The following is a 21,952-nucleotide window of genomic DNA, read 5'->3' as shown; positions in this document are numbered from 1 at the left end:
ATGAATGAGTCCACAACTTTGTCCAAACACAGTCGTCCACCTGGGACGGACGCAGACACGCAGTCCTGCTGCATGTTATTCCAGATTCTGCACCCAGACTCTGATTTGAATATCAGATGGGACCTACCGCTGACACACCCCCGCAGTCCTGTCAGATCACCTCAGGAATTTACACCGCCAGTTATCTCGGCTGATATCCATTCATTTTTATCCATTGCTGTGAGCTAAGTGGTCCAAATCTTTGTTTGAATGGTAGAAAATGTGGGAGGCCAACTGCTCTATGCAGTGTTATATTGAGAGCAACAGAATAGTAGTTGAACTCCACTACTGTACTATATGACCACTACTGAATCCAAACAGTTTGTACAGTGTTCTCCATTTCTGTTTGTAACTTTTTGCTCTCTGATCACTCACTCACAGCTCATTCAGTTCACATTACCTGCTGGGTCCTCATGTATTTGCCTTGATGCCCCAGAGACTAATTAAAACCTCACCATTGGCCCTAATGCCTTGCTTTTATGACGTCCCGAATCCATTCCCATTGTATTGACTCTTTGATTTTACACTCTGGTCTCGTGATTCGTTTGTCAAATCAAATTAGGGCTGTTTGATTTGTGCTTTGAAATCAAGAACATGCTTGGATCTTTTTTTTTTTTTTTTTTTTTTTTATATAATTGGTTTTCCCACAGGCAACAATTAACAGCCATTAGCGGCGAGTGAAAATACTGCATTTGCAATTGCTCTGTCAGTGTGACACGGAGGGTTGTGCAGACTGTCCTCTGAGCCTTGATGCGTTCACTGTTTTTCACCTGCCGCACCACTGATGCTCTGCCACTAAATCTTCAGTTGCTTTGTTTTGTGTTCATACTTCATGTGTGCACGTGCAAGTCAGTGACTGCATGTACATGTGTTTGACTTTCCTCTCCTGGCTTCTGTGCAGACTGGGCAGCGAGCATTGCAGCGCATCATGGCAGAGTCAGACCCGGAGCCAATGGCCTCTGTAGCAGGCCAGCGTCTCGGAGCCCCGGAGACTCTTGGCATCAGTACGTTGGACCCCGGGCACAGACCCCCGGCCATGCCTCCTGGACGGCAAGTCACCATCAGGGTCCGTATGTTGGACAACACAGAGGAGCTCTTTGACATCTCGGTGAGTTATTAAAGCCGGCCTGCCCAGGCGTATTCTTGAAGGGAATACTAATGTCTGACTGGGACTCTTCATTATTGCACAGTAACCAAGGAGCATTTCCCATTTTCATCATAGCAGCAGCAGACTGGTAACAGGTTGGCATGGCAACTGGATGATGTTAAGTTGTTGAATACATGGATGAAACTGGAAGGATCCTTTTAGTAATGTCAGGGTGCTACCAGTGTATTGTAGTGGTACTTATTCATTGCTTCCTCATCTCCCAAACTGTCTCAAACCTGCTCGACTGCTGTCGTCCATTACAGCACATTTTTCCTTCTGTTGTGTCCTCCTGACAACCTCTCTGGGTATTTTTTATTCACGGTCTTCGTATATATTCGATCCATCACAGTCCTTCCAACATTACTGTGTTGATGACGTGCAAGAATCCTCGTGCTTTCTTGGGTAATGAGACAACAGTACTTTTTATGTCTTTGAATGAGAAGAGCTGCCATTTGAATTCCATTCATGATTTGGGGATTTAGAGGATTAACTTTCTCATCACAAAGATCTATATTTAGACATTCTCGTCTAAGCCATTTGCAAAGATATGTAGAAGTTGAGCTAAATTCACATACTAATTGTGAATTTTATATTACAAGCCCATAATACTTTAAATGGATAAGTAAGATATATTAAAGCTCTACAATGTAACATACTGAATATATGGACATAGAGCACACAATTTGCAGATATCATTCTATGGAAATGAATGTAAAGGGTAAAGCTGGTGACATTCTATATTTTGTCCACAAATCCCCCCAAATTTGTTTCCCTCTAACAAGTAATGCCTGTGTAAATATCGATAAGCATATTCCTCTGTGCCATAGAGCCCCATTGTTGTCCAAAAACTATTAAAAAACAGACAAAGCGTTTCACTGAATGACATTCACCTTTTGTTGTGATGAACATGGGCGCTGTGGTTCATTTTGAGTCAGGTTGTCCCACATACAACGTCCTGCTGCTCTAAATACTCACTAATTCACCGAATGTGTAGGAATCCGTGGCTAAAAATAGTGCCAAGCGAACGCACCACTTACCCCTGTTGGAGTAACGTGTGCTCAGCTGTTTTAGAAAATTACAGCTCTTTAAAATCAAACTATATGTTTATGGCCCATTTTTAAAAAATTATGTCTTAATTAGGAGCCGCTGGGTTTTGGGGTTGAGTGCCACAGACAGGGTAGGGTGGGAAGGCGGAACGTATTGAGGGGCAGACTAATGCACCATTGATTTCAGTGGTGTTTGTGGGACAGAAAAAATATATGACTATATATGAGTGTATCATGAATATATCATAGAATGACTCCAGCATTATTCTTTAAGGCGATCAGAACATCCCCCCAGCATTCCTCTGAACTTGTGGAGTTTTGGAAAGGTGCCCCCAGACCTTTATTTAATGGCAGACACATGAGTGAAAAGACTGTATTTGTCTTAGAATAGAAGAACAAGCCACATTCTGTGACCACAGTCGTCCCTGCCTGGAAGAGAAGCACGAGATGAGTAGTTAGAGGAAAGTGGAAAGTGGTGATGGAGGGAAACGGATACAACAGCAGGCACAGAGGACCCACTTAATGTGTGTGAATGGGGCTCTGCGAGAAAGCTGCTCAGTTCTACTGACAGCGAGTGTGCAGTGCAGGGTGGATGCGTCCTATAGGCTGTTTCTTAAGGCAGTATGAGTAAATGTTGCTCCTAAAGCGGGTGGCAGAACTCCCTGTGCATGACTGCTAATCTTTCTAGTGGTATCATGTGTTGTGCTTAATACTTGAGGCCCACTGGATTCTCTTAGTGATGCCCCGTTTGACTTACCTCACTTAACCCACATTACTTTTTGTGTGTTGAGGCATGAAAGCCCTTTTGTTTTTTTTAAGAGGCAAGATTCTTGAAAGTGTTCAACTCACTCAATAAACTGTTGATAAGACAGAAAAAGCTTTTGTGTTGCATCTTCTTTAGCGTTGTCTTTTCTCAGGCCAGCGCAGTCAGTTCACCAATACTGACCTTACAGTCAGTAAACAAGGTAGAGCAGGTGTGGAAGGGATTTTATTCAGCCTGTTTCAGGGTTTATAATCTGTAAAAAATCTGCTCTCTAAAGCTCTTTAAGGAGGTATCAACCTTTTGTTAGCTGTAGCAGCACAGCACAGCACAGAGTTTTATGGAGTTTTAGTCCAAGTGTTTAGACTGCTCCTCCCTCCAAAGAACGCGTGCACCTTGTGCTTTTTGACATGTCAGATTTTTATATACGACAGTTTTTGTCTCGTCTGTCATTTCTTTGGTCTGTAAAGCATAGGTGGCCCTGGCTTTTCCGCGTAGTTGGAATTGTTTTGGACTCAGCAGTGCCACGGTGGCGGAGCCGAACTGTTGTGGCCGATTCTCTGAGTTAGAATCGGCTTTTGTCACTGCAGAAGACAGGCTGGGCAGAAACAAGCACAAGATGCTCCTCAGGAGAGAGCGACGCAAAGCCCCCGCTAACACAAAGCTTTATTCATGCTCAATATAACACACATTGTGTCCTCTATCTGTAGTCAGCACTTGAGATAAATATCTCAGTGGGCCTGATAATGTGTTTGCCTACAGGTGTTGGAGGAGTCATCAACTCACGTTTGGCGTGGAGACATGTGCTATCTTCAGGCTCAAGTTTTCACATTTAGTTCAGTGTTATAATTGTTTTAAAAAAAAAAAAAAATCTTTCACTATTTACAGAGTGCTTGAAGCTTTTTAAGACAGAAGGAGTATATTATAGTATACTGAGTAACGATGGTTAGTCCCTTTTAGGGTTTGATCTGTTAAGGATGTTTGGATGCTTGGAGTCAAGTGCGTAGGTGTTGTCGTAACATTCGTTTGCATCAGTCACATCCCCAAAATCTGAGCTTTATGGCCCAGCTGAGATGGAGGACACAGAAGACATACGCCAACTTGGCTCCGATCCTGCTGATATTAATCTCTCCCCTGCAGCAGTAAAGTGAGATAACTCCATGGTCTACAAAACACATTTGTCAAACAATTATCCAGTCTTTTATTTCACAACAGGAACATACAGTGTTGCTAGAGAAGTGGCAGTTCATCTCAGGCGATTTTATAGTCAAAATGACTCAAGCGGGGTTCTTTAATGAGCTTCTTTAAGAAAATGTAAAAAAACCATCTAACCTCACCCTGTAACTGACACTGAAGGCTTCGGTTTCCATTCCTCTGGTTCGGAGGGGTAAGTTTCCACCTCAGCGGGCAGAATATCAGATGGTTGAGAAACAAAAAGGGGCCTTCGAACCATCTCGTGGGTCACATACCATGCTGTGGCCTACTTAGCACTCGGGCTGTGAACACACTTGTGTTGGTGCAGACGATGTTCGGCTACACAAACCTGGACAACGGTAGACTGGCATTGATTAAAAAGCACTTTTAGCCAGGTTGTATCATTTTCATTATTGATTTTTATGGAATTGTTTTCAAATTCAAATGGCCAGCTTGCTTCTGTCCATTTTGCTTGTGCAGAGTTCAGTAGAGCAGGAAATTCAGGCTGCAGCTGTGACTGTAGTCTGTCTCACAGTCCTCAGGCTAACATACACTGACACTGTCTGTGCTGATGTTTTGATGCTTATGTTTGCTGATGGCTGGTCGAAGCTCTGCACAAGTCTGCCTGTAAAGAGTGTGATTGTAAGCCTGGATGTAGGGGTTAGGAGATGGGGGGATGGGAAGATGAAGGTAGAGCGGAGGGAGAGTCATGTTCATTCCTGTGAATGAAGGAAACAGTCAGGCTCCATTAGTCAAACTGTACTGCCAGAATACTAACAAATACAACCTAACATGGAATTTTTCACTTCCCATTAAATCTGACATTAGCAAAACAGGTGCTCACCCTGAGAAATTCAGCACAATTTTGCCTTTCTTTCGCATTGCACTACTACTCCTCTTCTTCCTGACTTTAATGAGCAACTGAGGACAGCAGCCTGTCCTCTCCAGCCATCACTTTTTCCATTAAAGTCATACTACGGACCCTTTTTTTTTTTTTTAAATAAAAAAGGTTACTGCACAAAGAGAAAGAGAAGTTACAGACCCCTTCATCTCTCTGCATTTTCATTCGCTTTCCATGTGAGGTTTTTACCCAGTACAGTCTCATTAGACTACAATATATTGCTTTTGCTTTTCTAATTACAAATTAAGTCTAAAACAAATTAATACACAGGCACAAACACTTTTAGCCACACTTGACTGGTACACCACTTCAGTCCAAACTAAAATAACTCAGCCACTGTGAAATGGATTACCATGAGCGTTGATGCTTCCCTGAGGATGAATATGTATTACTTTTGTGTTGAGCCTTATCTTTGATTTGCGCTTAGTGCTAACATGCTAAACTAAGATGGTGAACAATCTAAACCTTACACCTCGAGTAAAATGCTCTCAGAATTGTTTTCTGAACGCAGCATGGAGTAGGCAGGGAGCGTCGGAGCTGTATGTGGGGGGGGGGGGGTGCTGACGCTCTCAGCATCAGCTTCTGATCAGATAGTTTAGATTACAAATCAGAGGATAAAGACAAACATGTCTTTGGACGCACCTGCCAGCCGTGTTGATAATCTCTAATAATCCATCATTATAACATACAACACTGTGATTTGGCTACAGACACTAGAAGACACTGAAGTCTGCTTTACTTTATTGGTGTTTCTGAAATACATTTGCAAAGAAAAGCTCTGCTTTCCCATCCTGGCATGAAGCATATCTTACGTCGACCACTGAGTCACAATTATATTAGCCACAGAGTTCATGTGACAGGGTGTAATTCATCTCTTACTGGGAAGCTGACCACACTGTCCACAATCTCAATGCATCATTCCCACGGCTGGATCCAGTTTATCGCAGCCATTTCCAATATTTGTCACAGCAGATCAGATACACAGGCGTACACTGAGTAAGGTATGAGATGAAATCACCCATGTCTGCGACACACAATAATCAGCCTGTTTTGAGGCACAGAATAGACATCCGATGCACGAGGAGATTTTTTTTCTTTTTCTTTTTCTTTTTCCCATTCCCATAATGAAAGTATGCTCACAGCCAGAAACTGCACAGAGAAAGCAGTGCATCAGGGACCACCCAGGCTAAAGGGGGGGACCTGCAGACTCTTACACCAGTCCAGAGGGCTTACCATCATCCTTCCACTCTCCACTATGTCCCCCATATGCTGTCACCCATTCACTGTGATGGGAAGCAATTAGAGCAGCTCCAGTGTGCCTTGTTGTCAGCTGAATGGCAATGAGGTCCTGACTTAATGAGTAGAAACATGATGAAGGGCTTCTTTCAGCTCCGTCTTCTACGGCGTCACTATGGCTGTTCAATGACTGACGGACGAGCAGCGTGGAGGAGGAGCTCCGATGTGTGTGCTGCGTTGTCACCTGTGGCTTAATGTCCAAATGCACGCGGAGAGTCATTTGATAAAGTTACATAAATAGCTCAATTTTTCTCAATCTCTGAATACCAATTAGCTAATTAATTAGAGTACTATTATTGAATTAATTACATGAATGTGTGTATCTATGGTGTGCATTTTTCAATATTTCTGACATTTTATTGACCAGATAATTAATCATTTAATTGAGAAAATAATCCTCAGATTAGTAGATAATGAAGATAAAGGCTACTGCAGATATTACTGGTGAACGAGACCTATTGGAATATCTTGTATGCTTTAAAGGTATCATTTGACATTTTAGGAAGAAAACACTCATTTAGGTTGATGCCACTCTGGAGACGGGGAAATGGCTAGCCTGGCTCTGTCTGCCTGTGAAACTCACTAATTAGTATGCAGTTTCTATCTTGTTTGTTTTAATCTGTGCAAAAAGCTGCAACATAAAACAACAATTTGGCGTTATATTAAGGGTTATGTGCTGAACCTTCTTTTGCACTATGAGCTTTTACTTTAAGGGTGCATACTTGTCTGTTTATCATGCGGTAGATTCATCTAGATTTTTGCTTGCTTATGTCTATCTATTTTAAGAACATTATGTTTACTGAGAGGGGAAATCCCTGCTGGTTAATGAGCAATTGCTTGGCTGAATTTTAGGTACATTGTTTGTTTTGGCTGTTATTATAAAGTATTAGTTTTGTAGTAATTGGCATTAATGATAACTGGCAGCATCACAGTAAATGTGGCTCTGCGATTCGAGCTGACATATCACACTTGTGAAGAAACTCTCACCATTTCATCTTCTGCAGCGTCGGCTCTGCACGGACGGACACGTCAGCATGATTGAAATTCAAGCCACATATTACTTGTGCACATTACAGGCCACCAAAGGTTCTCAGTATCTCATGTTTCATGTTGTGTATTTTCAAATACAACATGTCGGCTGTTAAATAAGGCAGAGCTTTGAGGGTGGAAGAGCGTCTAGTCTTGAAGCAGTGTGTTAAATCCTGTTAAACTCGGAGCTGCGGTGGGGACACGGTCTGCTTCCCCAGCCTCACGGCGCTTTAGTGGGATAACTGACTGAGGTGGTTGAATGATTTGGACAGCAATATTTCTTGATGAGCTGCCATTGGCTGAATATGAATATAAATGTGATTTGATTGGCTGTTAGACCATTTAGAAGATTTCAGGCAGCGGCTATGCAGCCCAAAGCAACAAATCTAGCTCTCTCCTACCTTTTACACCATGTCAATGAGTTTTCTAAACCCATTAGTGTCACTCCCCACTCTCTAATATGAGTCATGCACGAATAAAAGTAAGATCTATTTATACAGTCACTGTGCTGTGGCTGTAGCATTCCTCTAATGCAGATGGTCATTTTTAGATTTATACACTGTACCACTGTTGTGGAGAATGAATTTCAAAATCCAACATTGGAGCAAACTGGTGAAAACATGCTCACTCTCTCCGCTAGAGCAAGCTTGTCTTTACAGAGAGGATTGTTAGAGACGATGTACAGATAAATAGCATCTCTCTGATTTTATCTCCCATGTCACCTGAGAAAGTGTTTGCAGTCTGACTGGGGAAACAGTCAGGCCTTGATACAGCAAGGAGGCTGGGAATTATGAGCATCCAGGCATCTGATGTTTGTCACTGCTGTCTGTTCTGCTAACATATTACATTTGTTCACTGTGGGAGCCTTAAAATAGAAACATTTCTTGTTCCCTCTTAAAGACTGCTGTCCCAATAGTATTGCTTCAGCCCTGTTTAATCTGTTGTTATTGTCTGCGGCCTCTTGCCATACAAAGGAATCATTCGTTGTTTATCATCCCTTCCTCTGTTCCTAGAAAGCACCCTGTCTGCACAACGGCTATGACCTTAGAGCCGATGCTCTCGCTCTCTCTCTCTCTCTCTCTCTCTCTCTCTCTCTCTCTCTCTCTCTCTCTCTACATACGTCGCCATAAAGTTCGGCTTTACACAAGTTCATCTTTGAAAGGCCGCACAGAATCACGCTGGCCTATGTGTGGGTTGCCATGGCTACGCATAGAGGTTGATGAGGAGCGTCTGAGCTGGTTGCCGTGCTGCAGACTTCTGTCTTCCACTGATATCTACCAGGGAGGAGGGGGAGGAGGGGGGTTGGGTCTCCATGCAGAGCATTAATGTGAGTGTAGTGCGCTAGCATGGGGATACGCTGCTGCACACCAATTATGACTAACATATTCAGGAGACGCAGCCTACCTCGCTGTGTGCTCTGGGTACGTGTGCAAGTCGCTTTTTTGTATTCAAATCCCTCGACTTGAAATATGACTGACAATAAGTTATTAGGGATTATTAGCTCTTCTTGGTTTCACTGCTGATTGACCCAGTTTTCCTGAAAGATGGTGCTGTGTGTGTTTGGGGTGGCAAGGATTTTGGGGGAGGGGGGTTACATGCTTGGTGTCACCATAAAAACATAAGCAGATCTGTGGTCTTGAAGGCTCACATATTCAGTGCAAAGATGAAAGCCTGTTCAGATTTTCCACTGGTGAATGATACATATTGAAGCTGGAAAATATTTCAAGTCTTCAGTAATGTGACCATGGCATTCATGTGCCTCGCACCGTTCTTGCACTGACTGACCGTCTCTGGACAGAAAATACTCTCATGCTTCCCTCACATGAACTCTGAACCCTTAGTTGGCTTTCTCTCATGGCATGAAATTGAAACCGCAGAGGAGGATGGGGGGCTGGTGGTGGTGGTTGTTTTCCCATGTTACAGCCATCTCCCTCCCTCACATCCTGCAATGTAATTGGGTCGTGGAGGATGAGAGACACAGGAGAAGAGCAGTGGGAAAAATCTGGTGGCTGATGGCTGAGAATACTAAAAGAGGATGCTGGAAATCACACACTTTAATTTGTGTCGTAAAGATAAACGGCGTTTTCACTGATCAATTTATTGAATCTTTTACATCAGTGATTCCTAATCAGGGGTACGTGGAACGAATGTGGAGTAGGTTGACTAATTAAAAAAAAAAATAGATGTTTTAAATTGATAAAAGAGATATAAAGTATATCCACCATCTATACATATATATCTATCGATATATTTGTGATTAGGAGGTGACTTAAAACACAAATACTGTAGGATTTCAAGCTGGTGTGATGCTGATCTTTAGTGTCTTTATCATCACAATAACCAGTAACCCTACAGTTACTGCACAGGCTTCAGTTTCCCACCGGCCCAAGTCAGGTACGCTTTAGCAAAGTGTGAAATAAGTTAGCAATCTTGCCAAAAAAAGAGCAAAATGGATAGCTAAAAGCAATGCATAAATCTTTGAAACATCCAGCCTCTCAGAGATGTCTGTCTACATTAGTGTCTGCGGGGTCTTGGCATTTTGGTAACAGTGGATTAATACAATGAGTGAATGCTCAGAGCCCAGGCTTTCCCAGATTGTGAGGATATTCTTAATAGCATGCTGAAAATGTGCATAACTAAATGGTGTGATGCCCTCTTGGAGATATTTGTTGCATATTTCCTGTGAGACACTGCAAATGAAAGAAAATGATGTTTAGAGGAGAGCTTTGGGGATTACTATTGCAGGAATGTGAGTAATTGACCATTGTTTGAATGGTAAATACTTCCATCATGTGTCACCTCCCCATTTTCCACAAAGCGCAAGCAAACAAACCTGTTGTAAACACGGCTTAAGTAGTACTATTCATAGCAAGGCCATCCTGCATAGAGAAAACCCATTTACTCTCATCATTCATGCCGTTTCCTGGAAGGACAGACTGAAACGGCACAGACGGACTGATGAAAGCTGTCGCTAATGCTGTCAGGTTACGTCAAGTTATGTCTGACATTATTCTGCTGCGCTGCGTTCTATACCGTGCACAGGTGCTTTGGGAAAAGCATTGCCTTTATAATAAGTCTTGTTCCTATGGTAACCAAGACGGATGTCTCTTTGTGGAAGATCCTCATGTTTGTTTGGTTCAGACAGCAGTGAAGTCGACTTTATCGGCTTGTGCGACTGTTTGCCCGCGTCCATTCGCAGAAAGAAAGGATGAGGCGAATGCAAACACGACCTGTGATCCCTTTTGTAGGGGTTTTGTGACAGACGCATGAAGGTAGATCCTCTGACTTGTCATGCCAAAGCACATACATTATTCCATTGAACGTTCCCCTTTGATGGTGATCCTCTCATTAAGCCCTTGCACTGTGGCACTGTATCCCACTGACTTAGCGGCGGCAGGGTAGGTCGACATCACAGTGCATGATGGGTGTGGCGGTGGTGCTGCTCCTAGCTAGCCTTCACTCCCTCTGTGATGTCCTTCTGGTCTCAAATAAAGGGTGAAACCCTCCTGGGAGCCAGTTTGCCTCAGCTGCTTTAACGCAGCAGTGCCCCTCTTCAATGAATTATGAATTTCTCATTGAGATTCAGAGGACTAATTATCATGTCAGACCAGTCTAGCAGTGTGATATCACCGGGATTTATCCTCATCCTGTGGCGTCTTATTTTACCCCAGAAGCTCTGGCTTCACCTCTCCTGCTCTCACTCCTCGAAATGGTTTAATCAGTTAGAAAGGTGTGCTGCTGCTGCTGCTGCACCACATATACTGCTCCTCTTCTCCTCGTGTTATTTCCTGCCTTGCTTCATTGGTAATTAAAGCAGAAATTGGTGCATTTCAGTCAGTAGCTGTAGCTCTGTCCGCAATGAAGTCACTCCCATGATGCATTTGCTTGACATGTTGCGTACGAGAATTCCTTTCAGCTCTACCTGTGCAGCTGAGTCTGCCTCCCACTGCTGCCTAGCAGTAATTGAATTTGAGGTCTCTTGGGTAGATGGAGGAGATGTGTGGGACGGAGAGAGAGGCTGAATGAAGCAAAAATCGAGGGAGGGACATCAGAGAGAATGTGTTCATATGTGTGTGAGAGAGAGAGAGAGAGAGAGGAAAAAAAAGAGGAAGCGAGTGAAATCTCAAACCAGTAGCCTCAGCTGAACATATGCCTGCTGGAAAGGTATTGACCTGAACACTCAACCCCTTATTATTAAAGTGGGAACTGTTTCATAAGCTACCACGGAGGATAGCAAACCAGAAGATTGCTCCTGTCCTGGAGCAACAGCACGGCCAAACTCACAGAGCTCAGTTATGTTTCTTACTTCCTCCTCTCTTCAGGCATGTTCGGGCTCCTTTGAGCTTCAGTCTGGGCATCTTAACTGCTGAGCCTTTTCTCTGGCTGTCTCCATTGATGAGAGATACACGGAAGTCCAGTGCTAAAAGAATCAAAGCTCTGTCAATGGGGGCCAGTGTGGGAATGCCCCTTAATAGATATCAAAGGATTTGTCCCAGGGGACGTCCGCTTTCACACAACCAGTGGGGGATGGTCTGTTCTGGGCATTTCAGGTCCCTGAAGTCTCTCAACACCAGCAAATGACTGTTTGAGAGTATCTGACAGCAGCCTGCTAGAATGAGCCATTCTGCAGGCCCTCACAATGACAAAGTCATAATGAATCCTTCCTGTTTTGTGTCCTTGTGAGCCGCAGACGATGGATGAGAGGGTCCGCCATGTTAAGTGCTGTCATATCTTCAGTTCAAATACTTCCGCTCACCTTACAGTCAGAAATTTGAACGCACTATATGGTCGTGGCTGATTTTTGTGCGTGTGTACATGCATGTTCTACAGACGTTTGCTCTTTTTTCAAGTAATGAGATTACAGATTGAGTGTCTAACCATCTTGTTTCTGCTGGAGACACAGATCTTGTGGTGTCAATGTGACCCACTAGCTTTATTTGATTTAAATCTATTACACAGTAATGTTGTTTGGGTGCTCATTCACATACGCTCAGTTGGCCTCATTTAAACAACGACGCAGCATTGAAAGTATTTAGCCTGATACAGATATTATTTGGTTAGTAAAATTACACTTGAATGACTGCGATGTAAGTGAAGCGATTAGGCTGCACGGCCAAATGTGAACCATGTGGTTTAAATAACATTATTAGTCATGGTAGAGTCAAAGTAGTAGTAGTGTAATTGCAGCTGCAACATTTAGTCAAATAATTGATTTGTCAATAGACAGAAAATTAACTGGAACCTTTTAGATAATTGATTAATCGCTCCAGTCATTTTCCAAGCAAAAATTCCAAATATGATGAACTTGGTACCGGTTGTAAATAGAAGATCAGTTTCTCAGCCAGCACAAGCCATTCTTACAATGGTGACTAGTTGGTGAACAGATTCTTTACACATTTTTGATCCAATTTTCCTGAACTGAGCCTCCTCTAGAGCAGAGGAGCCATGCTGCATACTGTAAGTTACCATGGAGATCTTCCCTGGTTTAAAAAAAGTGAGCCAGCATTGTGTGACTGAAAGTCTGGGTTGCACCCAGCGTTGGCTTGTGAACCTCACTTGGTGAGACAAACCCCAGGGCTGCATGCAATCCCAAAGTCACTTAGAGAACTGCTTGTGTTTCAAACCTCTTTCTCGCAGAAACACTCATGTTCACTTCTCATCTATTGTTTATGTGTGGTTAAATTAGTCAGAGTGGGTTGTTTCAGTCTCTGAGAATCCTTAAGCTCCAGCACTCTAAAGCATGAGTCCAGTGTTCCCATTTCCAGAGCCAGATTTATGTGTGTGTGTGTGTGTGTGGATGTGTGAAGAAGTCACATTTGTGCTAGTTGGCTTAAAGTCACACTAACCTTATCGCACATAGAAATGGTTTTGGGTGTGCTTGAAAAGCCATGAACAGGATGTGGTGTTTGCACTCTATGTATTTTAGCTTCCAAAAACCATGGTTATGGTCACCGTAATTGCAACATTATTACATGGAGAAATAGAGCTTAACGCAGTGCCTCTAAACGTAGAGCACACATTACACACCGTTTTATAGTAGATATAGTATAGAAGATAATTACTCACTATTTAACGTTAATCACACGCTTCCCTTCAGCTCCAGATGATTCCTCTATATTTTTTCTTCACAGATTAGGAATTACAATTTTCCTTATGTTGCCATGGTTACTGGTCTTGCTCCATCTTCCAGTGGAGAGGAATTGTTATTCTGTAGTCACAGAGGCCTGAATTCCTGCCGGACCCGGTGGCCTGCAGACATGGAGCAACAGCTGCCTTCACTGATTCTGTGCCTGCTCTCACATTTGTTTGCTGGCTTGTGTTTGTGCCGGAGCTCTCTGCCGACAACCCTAAATGTGAGATTTTACCTCAGGACAGTGTCCACGTTTGTCACGCTGTGGAGAAAGAGTGCTAATGCACCCACCACAGAGTGGTTCACACTGAAGGTTTAAACTGTGCTACATTAAAATGGGCAGTGTGGTGCTGAAGTGAATGTTATATGTCAAAGTGATGTGACACCTGGACCAAACTGTTCCGTTTTAGTGCCTCCGAATGTTTCTGAATCTCTATCTCATAAGTCCCTATGCATTTCTCTTACCACAAAACTTTTTTTCTTACTCTTTTTCTTTTTTTTTTTGTAATCTGTGATGCTTTACTTAAAGTGGCTACATGGAAATTTCATTTTGTTTTAATTTGGCATTCCCTTTGGACAAAAGCGGTAGTGTTTCCAGGAATGAAGTCTACATTTGAGCACCGCAGAAACCATTGAAAAATAGAAATACACGACGGAAAATGAAGCACGATTTAGAGCAGCTGACCTTGAGATGATCACTTCTCATGGGATCTCCTCACCATCCAGCTAGACGATCCAGACTCAGCGCCGCAGTGGGCGCTGTGACTGCCCCAAGAGGAGAGAAGGCAGCCGGGATAAGAGCTAAGCTAACCCAGCTTGGACCAAAGGCTGCTCCTGCCTAATGTTGGGCCAGACCAGCTGCAGCAAGCACTGCAGTGGGCGATGTGCCTGCCCCAGGAGGACAGGGAAGAGAGCCGGGATGAGTCGGGGTAGATTGTTTCGTCTGAATCGGACCTGGTGGCAGACATTAGAATTAGAAAATAGAAAAATCCAATATAGCCAATGCAGCCAATATCTAATCCTCTCACTGATACAGACTGAGACAGAGTGCAACACATCATTCTTTGAGACAGATCAGCATGTTAGCATTGTTGTTGTAAACATGCTAACATGGTGGCATTAGCATTTAGCTCAAAAGAGCATCTGTGCCTAAGAACAGAGCTGCAATCATGACTATAGACTTTTAGACTTGTTACACTCACAAACTCTTCAAAATCAATAATCTGCCATGTTGTTGTCCAGGAAAAAAAGACACTGATTCAAAATCTGCTGCTGTCTCACCCAACATGCCCAGACATGATAAGTGATAAGGATCTAATGAGCAAATACTTTGAATTCAGTGGGCATCTTACTGTACACAGTATATAGCAGCGACACCATGAGTGCCTTTTTCAAACTGAGAGTGCTTTCTTGGTTGTTGACCTTAATCCTCGCTCACAGGAAGTGCAGCTCTTGTTTACATCTGCCTGCTCTGAGGTCAATGATATTCTGACAGGGAAATCCCAGCACAGCCTCACGCTAGCCAGGTGATAATTAGAGGTTCATTGTGAATAACATTAATCTGCTTAAATATGATCTTTGACTTATTGATTTTTGACCTCTGAACAACCCTGGAGATGTTGTGTTTGCAGCAAATGATAATTTTTAAGGGAAAGCATCAGCCTATTTGGTCTGACCTGACCTAAGCTCTCTTATTATACTAAATGTGACTGTGGGTGCAGGTGTTGCCCTAATGGGTGCCACAGTATAAAGCCTGGGTAAATAAGCTTTAACAATGCTTTTGCTGGTTGTTGTTTTCCTTTTTGTGTGTGGGTTGAATTTCTGATAAATTTGGGACGCCAGGTCACTGCAGCTATCATCAGTACAGTAACTTGACTACATCACAGGGCAGAGGGCCTCTGGATTTGCTGCACCGAGAGCTAAGTAGTTTAAGTCTAATCTCCAGGAGGCCAATTGATTGGCCTCACCAGTAAAGCAGCATGTGCAGCTGTCATTATTTATTACTGCCGGAGATTATGGGTAAGGGAACGTACAGCAGGACTGTACCAACAACCGACATATTACTCAAGAGACCTGCCTGCTCTCTTTAATGCCACTTAAGCTCCCAAGTCTCATCTTCTTCACAGTGTGTGCCATTGAACAAGGTGGCAAGGCAGAGGGCTGCTCTCTCAGCTTTTGATAGAGAGAGTGTGGCGATTCCACATGTTGTCTCCGGACAGCAGTCGAGTCCCTCACTGCAAAACCATGAGCAGAGTGGTGTTGTCAGTCAGTAACAACTCTGGCACAGTTTAACCTGTGTTGAACCATTGAACTGATTCATCAGTTTAAGTCAGACTGCGAGTTGGACTGGATGTGACTGATCAAATAAAGAAAGAAATAGAGAGATTAAAAAAGGTCAAAAGTGAAAATAATCATGTTTTTCAGTCTCAAGTGTCAGTGATGAGGATAAAAGCATCTGTCATGGTATATGTAGTCTTTAATGCCAATCAAAGACAACAGTTATTGTATTAGCCGTTTTAATTGACTGAAAATGAATTGGCAACCATTTTGATGACTGATTTATTGCTTCAGTCATATTTCAAGCAAATATGACAATGTTTTGTTCATTGTTGCTTATAAAATGTGAGTTTGCTGGATTTCTTTATCATAAATTGTGGTAGATTGAATATCTTTGGGTTTTGGATGATTGGTTGAACAAAACAAGCAATTTGAATTTGTCGCTATTGGTCATTAGACATTATAATGGGCATTTTTTTCATCATTGTTATTATTTTTTCATGTATATACAATATTAATTTATTTTTTTTAGCGTTTTATGCCTTTATTAGATAGCAGACAGCGTGAGAGCTGGGTAATGATGGGCAACAAAGGACTCGGATGCCCCATAATGAGCATTTTTAATAAATTTTCTTACATTTTATAGAAAAAACAAGTTATCAAAAATAATCAAGGAATTGTGTATATATTACACGTGTGTGTGTATTGGAATATAGAGAATTTGGACATTTGAACAGATAACCATCAGACGACCATCAGTCGGTTTTGGCTAAATTAACAAAATTATTACACATCAAATTGAGGTAGTTCATCACAATGATGCCAAAAACATATCAAGTTTTACCATTGCCTCAAAGAAGTTATCATTTTATTATATTGCTCACGATGAGCTAATAAACACAGAGATATTAAAGGCATAGTTACCTCGATATATACAGTATGGCCTACTTGTTTAAATTCCTCAGTTTGTTGTACATGCAGTGTTATTTGTTGTGTGATTATTAATGTCTTTGGTGGTAATTCGGAAAGCCAGGATCTACATCTTAATTATGTTTTTAATATTGCTTATACACCATTGCTTAATGGCGCCCCATATTATTACTTTGCCCTCCCTATTGTTATCTCTCTCTCTGCAACACACACACAGCATATAAGGAGACATCACAGCGATTATGTAGATCATCACTGTCTGCTCCGATATTAGCAAGCTGCTGTTTCTACAGGGAGGGTGGCACATTTACTTATACTTAATTAACATAGCTTGGATATTAATTTTTCCTCAAAAATGTGTCCCATCTGTTTTGTATCTGATGAATATGTGCAGGTTTGAGGTGTGGTAAAGTATACCTGGCCTGTCATTGAGCTGTCTGAGCCAGTGCCCGGATCACTAATTCAGCAGCTGTTCGTCTGCCTCTTAAACACACCCTGACATTAATTTGAGATTTCTGATATTGTCTTACAGTCCCAGCAGAGTCCATATTGAAATTAGGAAACTAAATATCGAAACATTTGGATTAGAAACTCACACACACCCAATTACAGATGTATATATTTCTGCTTACCGTCCCACAGCTGATCTAAAATTTAGATCTTTGGGGAAGTGTCACGCTCAGCGGAGACATTAGAGATGCTGGTGTGGTTAGGTGGAAGAAACTTGAAGGTAGCCCTTTGGTTTGTGCTTGGAGAACTGTGACAGATTATAGATTGGATGTTACTTTTCTAGGTTGCCATTGTTCCTGCTTGTTATGCAGAGGGCTGAGCCATTATGGAAGCATTTCTGTTTTTCCAATTTTCTTGATTTTTATGGCCTGCCTGAGATGAATTCAGCCCGTTCTTTTAGACTAATCTTGGCACACACTGCTATTGTGGTAAAGTGTCAGATGTAATTATAAAACTTCCACCCGCAACTGTATTGTTCACTGGATAATCTAATAGTTGGAGCCAAGTGGCCGTTTAATCAATGGAAATCATTAAGAATTACCTCCTCGACACGTTTTGTATCAGAATATATATGAAAGGCTCGTCTCTTTCATAGCCTGACGTTGTGGGAGTTGTCTCTCACAGTTACGCTTAATTAATCTCTTAATTAACCTATTGATTGCTTTCACGGTTAAAGTGCTCTACAGTATTTACAGCTACATGAGGGAACTCAGTGTTTCTTAATTCCGCAGGTGGTGGTGGATTGATTTGCACAGAAATGACACGCGTGTAGAAAATGTAGTTGATAGTATATAAGTAAATATATTTCTATATTTATTTAAGAAGAACTTACATGCCAGACAGGTAATAGTTAATCAGAAGATATCTGAAAATGTTCTCTACGAAAGTAAGAAAATAAGATTTTTCATGATAGTTTGATGCCTCTTTACCTGATGAAAAGCACAATTTAGACTTGAAATGTTGTACATTTTCTACAGTACAGTTTTTTGTACAGTCATTTTAAAGGGACAGTACTTTAACATATTGCAGGACCTTGGGAGACTGAATTCACTGTACAGTTTTTGACTCCTGGACTCCTGTTTTGCATAGTTATATAGGAGTGAAGGATTCATTTTTAGTGGTGAATATTTGAGTTTGCAACAAAAGTTATTTCATGTCATTTTATTCTTGAATATTTTCATTGGTAGTATGATAATAGGAGTATAATTCAGTCTGCCTGCTTTTATCTAGCTAAACTAAATGTGGAGTTACGGCCTAAATGTGAAGTGACGCATCCTCCCCCTGAGTGACAGTAATCCCCGGCTCTGGGAAGGGGTGGTGGTGGAGGATAACCAGCGTGGGTCCAGAATTTGAAGCGCTCTGAAAGGGATTCAGGCAGATGAAGGAAAAAGAGGCCAATCTTTTTGGTAATTCCAGCTGCCTTAAAAACCCCCGCTTGCTCTCTGGTTATTTTGATGATACTCTACGTTTAGGCTGAGGCATGATTGAATTTTGTGTTGTATTGCAACTTAATATTGCAAGCATAGCAGAGGATGTTGTGATGTTTGGTGGAATCTCTGCTTTAGTTGTGTCTGCACTAACAATGGAAACCCACAACTGTTGTCTGTTTTCTGACTTATGGCACTCTGACTAACAGTGGGAAGGCCTTGCACAAATGCACAGAGCTACGCACTGTCAGGTATTCAGCAGCACAACGGTCATAACAGGATACTTAATTATTCTTTATGCAAAATCAATATGTTTCTAGCAGCCCAGGAAGGCTCCTAGGAGGGCAGGCAAGGAAAAATGGGAGGAGGAGGAGGAGACCACTGAGGGTAGATCCCTCCATCTGAGCTTCAGCCCCTATTGAATCCAGGGGACATTATTTTCATGGTTGTCTTTTTGGGCCCTGGAAGCTGGCCCACTGTGACAGAATGACTCTGACAACTGTGACAACTGTGTATTTTTCATCTGCAGCTTGGGAGTTTCATAAAGGAGGGTATTCATTCTTAAATAATTTCACTTGCAAGTATTTCTACACTACATTGGGTGTTATTTTTACTGAGAATGGGGCCAAGTTAAGCACATCATGTTGTAGTTTTGATATAATAATTATATTAAAGCTGTCCTAATTATGAACACAGTACTATAAACATATGCATGGTCACACATCCGTATGTGCTGTGACAATATGCAGGTAATTTGACAGGATTATCAGTAGGTTTGCCTCCCTCCACTGTTCTCTCTCTGTCAGCTTCTCGCTGTAGTTGAGTCACCCTGGGAACCTCTGCAGCACGTGACCTGAATCTCAATGAGCTTCAGCTGCCACTGACCTCTCTGTCCTACCCTTCCCTTACAGTGCACAGTGTGTACCTGCTCATGCAAGTGCACACTCACACCACAGCACATGCAAAGATGCCTACATGTGCTGCAAAGTATTTTAAATAGCTGTTTTATTCATTTATTTTTGCTTTATTGCAATGCAGCCCACGGGAATATATGACAGGCACTCTTCACATATGTTTTAAATAACAGCTCCAAGAGGATTCAGTGTGGGAACGTACCTACCTGCTACTGTGAGCAGTTCTGTAATCTCAGCCCAGCCGTGAGCAGTGTTATCAGAAGAGCCAGCCACACTTAAAAGTATCCAAAATCATTCCTGGGGTTTGTGCAAAGTACAAGTTGTGACTGCAAAGAAACTGCATCCTTTGAAGTCAGTTTTTAGTCTGCAGAATCTCTTTAAAAAAATCAACATTTCTATATTTTTCGGAGCCTATTCGCTCTCTTATCAGATGAGCACCGGAGAATGGTGACCTATTCCCACTTCTCCATTTGGTTATTCCCTCCTTTTAAATCACACAGTCTCTTTCATCTTTGACCTCAATCAGCTTCCTGTGATGCTGCTGAATGTCACAGCTGAAAACATCCCGCTGTGAGGTGACTGCTCCATTATCTGTCACGGTATAACTGAACCAGCAGGGGCCACTGGACCAGCTAGGCCAAAGACACAACACACAAGACAAAATGGAATCTAAATTTTTTAAAATCCCAATGGTGATATACTCTGCATGGAAAACATCAACACCCCGTCCATTGCACTGAAATCACCACAATTCCCATATTTAACCAGACATGATTCCCTTTGTTCTCTCTGTAGATCTAGAGCCTAAAGGCATTGGCAGTCTGTTTACCGCCCATGCCACCCAGCCACTACACCGCCCCAGGATAACTTTGGTGAGCACTGTCCGGCCTTGCTAATTGCAAGTGAAGTGGACCATACCAAAATCTCCTGGAGGGGAACAGTAGAGGGAGCACAAAGCTACTTTACACCTGACCTTTATGTTTTTTTATTTATTTTTGCTGACAGGAGCTTACTAACAAGAGGTGGGGTTGGGGAGGGGGTGGGGTATTTGGTCTACCCTGAAGTGGAAACCCAAGCAGACGTGTGTAGACAGTGCTGTCATCTTTGCTTAGCCTTCCTCTGTCAGTCGGAGCATGTGGAGGTCAGCGTAGCGATGCGAGTATTGTAGCGCTCGTACACATGTAAACAGTAGTAGCATCCTATGAGCCAGTGTTCAAACCTAATGAACCCAGACAGACTCTCCCTATGGCTGAGGACTGAGACAGCTGAATCAGGATGCACCGCCTCACTCGGGAATTGGATGCTCCTATATACACCAGCTCTAATGCTTTTACAGATAGAGGTCATAAAAAGGGAGAATGGTGACATTTTCATGGCATTGCGGATGAAGAAAGAAATATCAGCTGCTGAGCATGATGTTTCCTCTAGACTGTAAACTCTCTGTTGGCGGAAAAGCCACATGACATGTATCATGTGCCAGCTGCAGACTGGGGTGAAGAAGTCACAGTTTGTGCTTTGTGTCAGTCTTGCATTTGCATGTCACTTTGTAATAATTGGCCAATAATAATAATAATTGCTAAAATATATGCTGATAAATATGATGGTAGACATTTGAACATGACTGATTGAAGAAGTTTAAAATTTAGAAGGGAAAACAAAAAAGGAAGGCTCACTGCAGCTGCATGTACAACAGGTAAAATAAATGGTTTGATAAAGAAGAATTAACACAGTAAACTATCTTTTGCCTAAATATTTCAATGTCAATTATCTACATTAACTGAGATCAACAACTAGTTTAAGTTAGACATTTAAGCTTAAGATGGCGACGCTGGTTGGTTGGTTGATCAGGCTGCAATCTGGTCTGGTCTGTAATATCCTAACAGCTATTGGGTGGACAGTAGCTTGCCGTGATATATTGTACAGATGTTCCCCACAGGATCAGCAGTGAGATGGAAGGGAAGCTCAACAGCACAATTTCAAAAGGCTAAATCACTAATTAGGACGATCAACAGCACGCTTGCTTGGCACTGTCAGAGAAGAGGTGGCAGGCTAGGGGGGTTTATGTGTAGCGATGTCATTATGCAGAAACCTAAGTCACGTCACGTGGGAGCTGGTTTCAGTGAAATAGCTTTAAAATCCCACAGTGCACTACTTGCACAGCACCAAACGGCAGAAACTAGCTATGAAACATAGTGGATCATGTAGCCGGATATTGTCCTCAGGAACTGGTAGAGACCAAAAATGGAGCTAAAAGAGTGAATATTGGACTTGCACTCACATGGCTATACAACAACAAATGAATAGTAATGTTGTTCCATAACTGCTGGATGTGTCGTGTTTGCTAACAAGTTT

General features: G+C 42.3%; 1 protein-coding gene across 1 annotated transcript in view; it reads left to right on the top strand.

Moving 5' to 3' along the window:
* The first annotated feature begins 967 nt into the window (after nucleotides 1-967).
* Nucleotides 968-21,952, top strand: part of LOC139208952 (FERM, ARHGEF and pleckstrin domain-containing protein 1-like) — a 46,347-nt gene continuing 25,362 nt past the window's right edge. Inside the window, exon 1 of the mRNA XM_070838755.1 lies at nucleotides 968-1,147. Coding sequence (XP_070694856.1) covers nucleotides 968-1,147 — 180 coding nt within the window. The remainder of the gene's footprint in view (nucleotides 1,148-21,952) is intronic.

The sequence above is a fragment of the Pempheris klunzingeri genome, chromosome 10 (assembly GCF_042242105.1).
Source record: "Pempheris klunzingeri isolate RE-2024b chromosome 10, fPemKlu1.hap1, whole genome shotgun sequence".
Classification (NCBI taxonomy): Eukaryota; Metazoa; Chordata; class Actinopteri; order Acropomatiformes; family Pempheridae; genus Pempheris; species Pempheris klunzingeri.
This window is presented reverse-complemented; position numbering and strand designations above follow the sequence as displayed.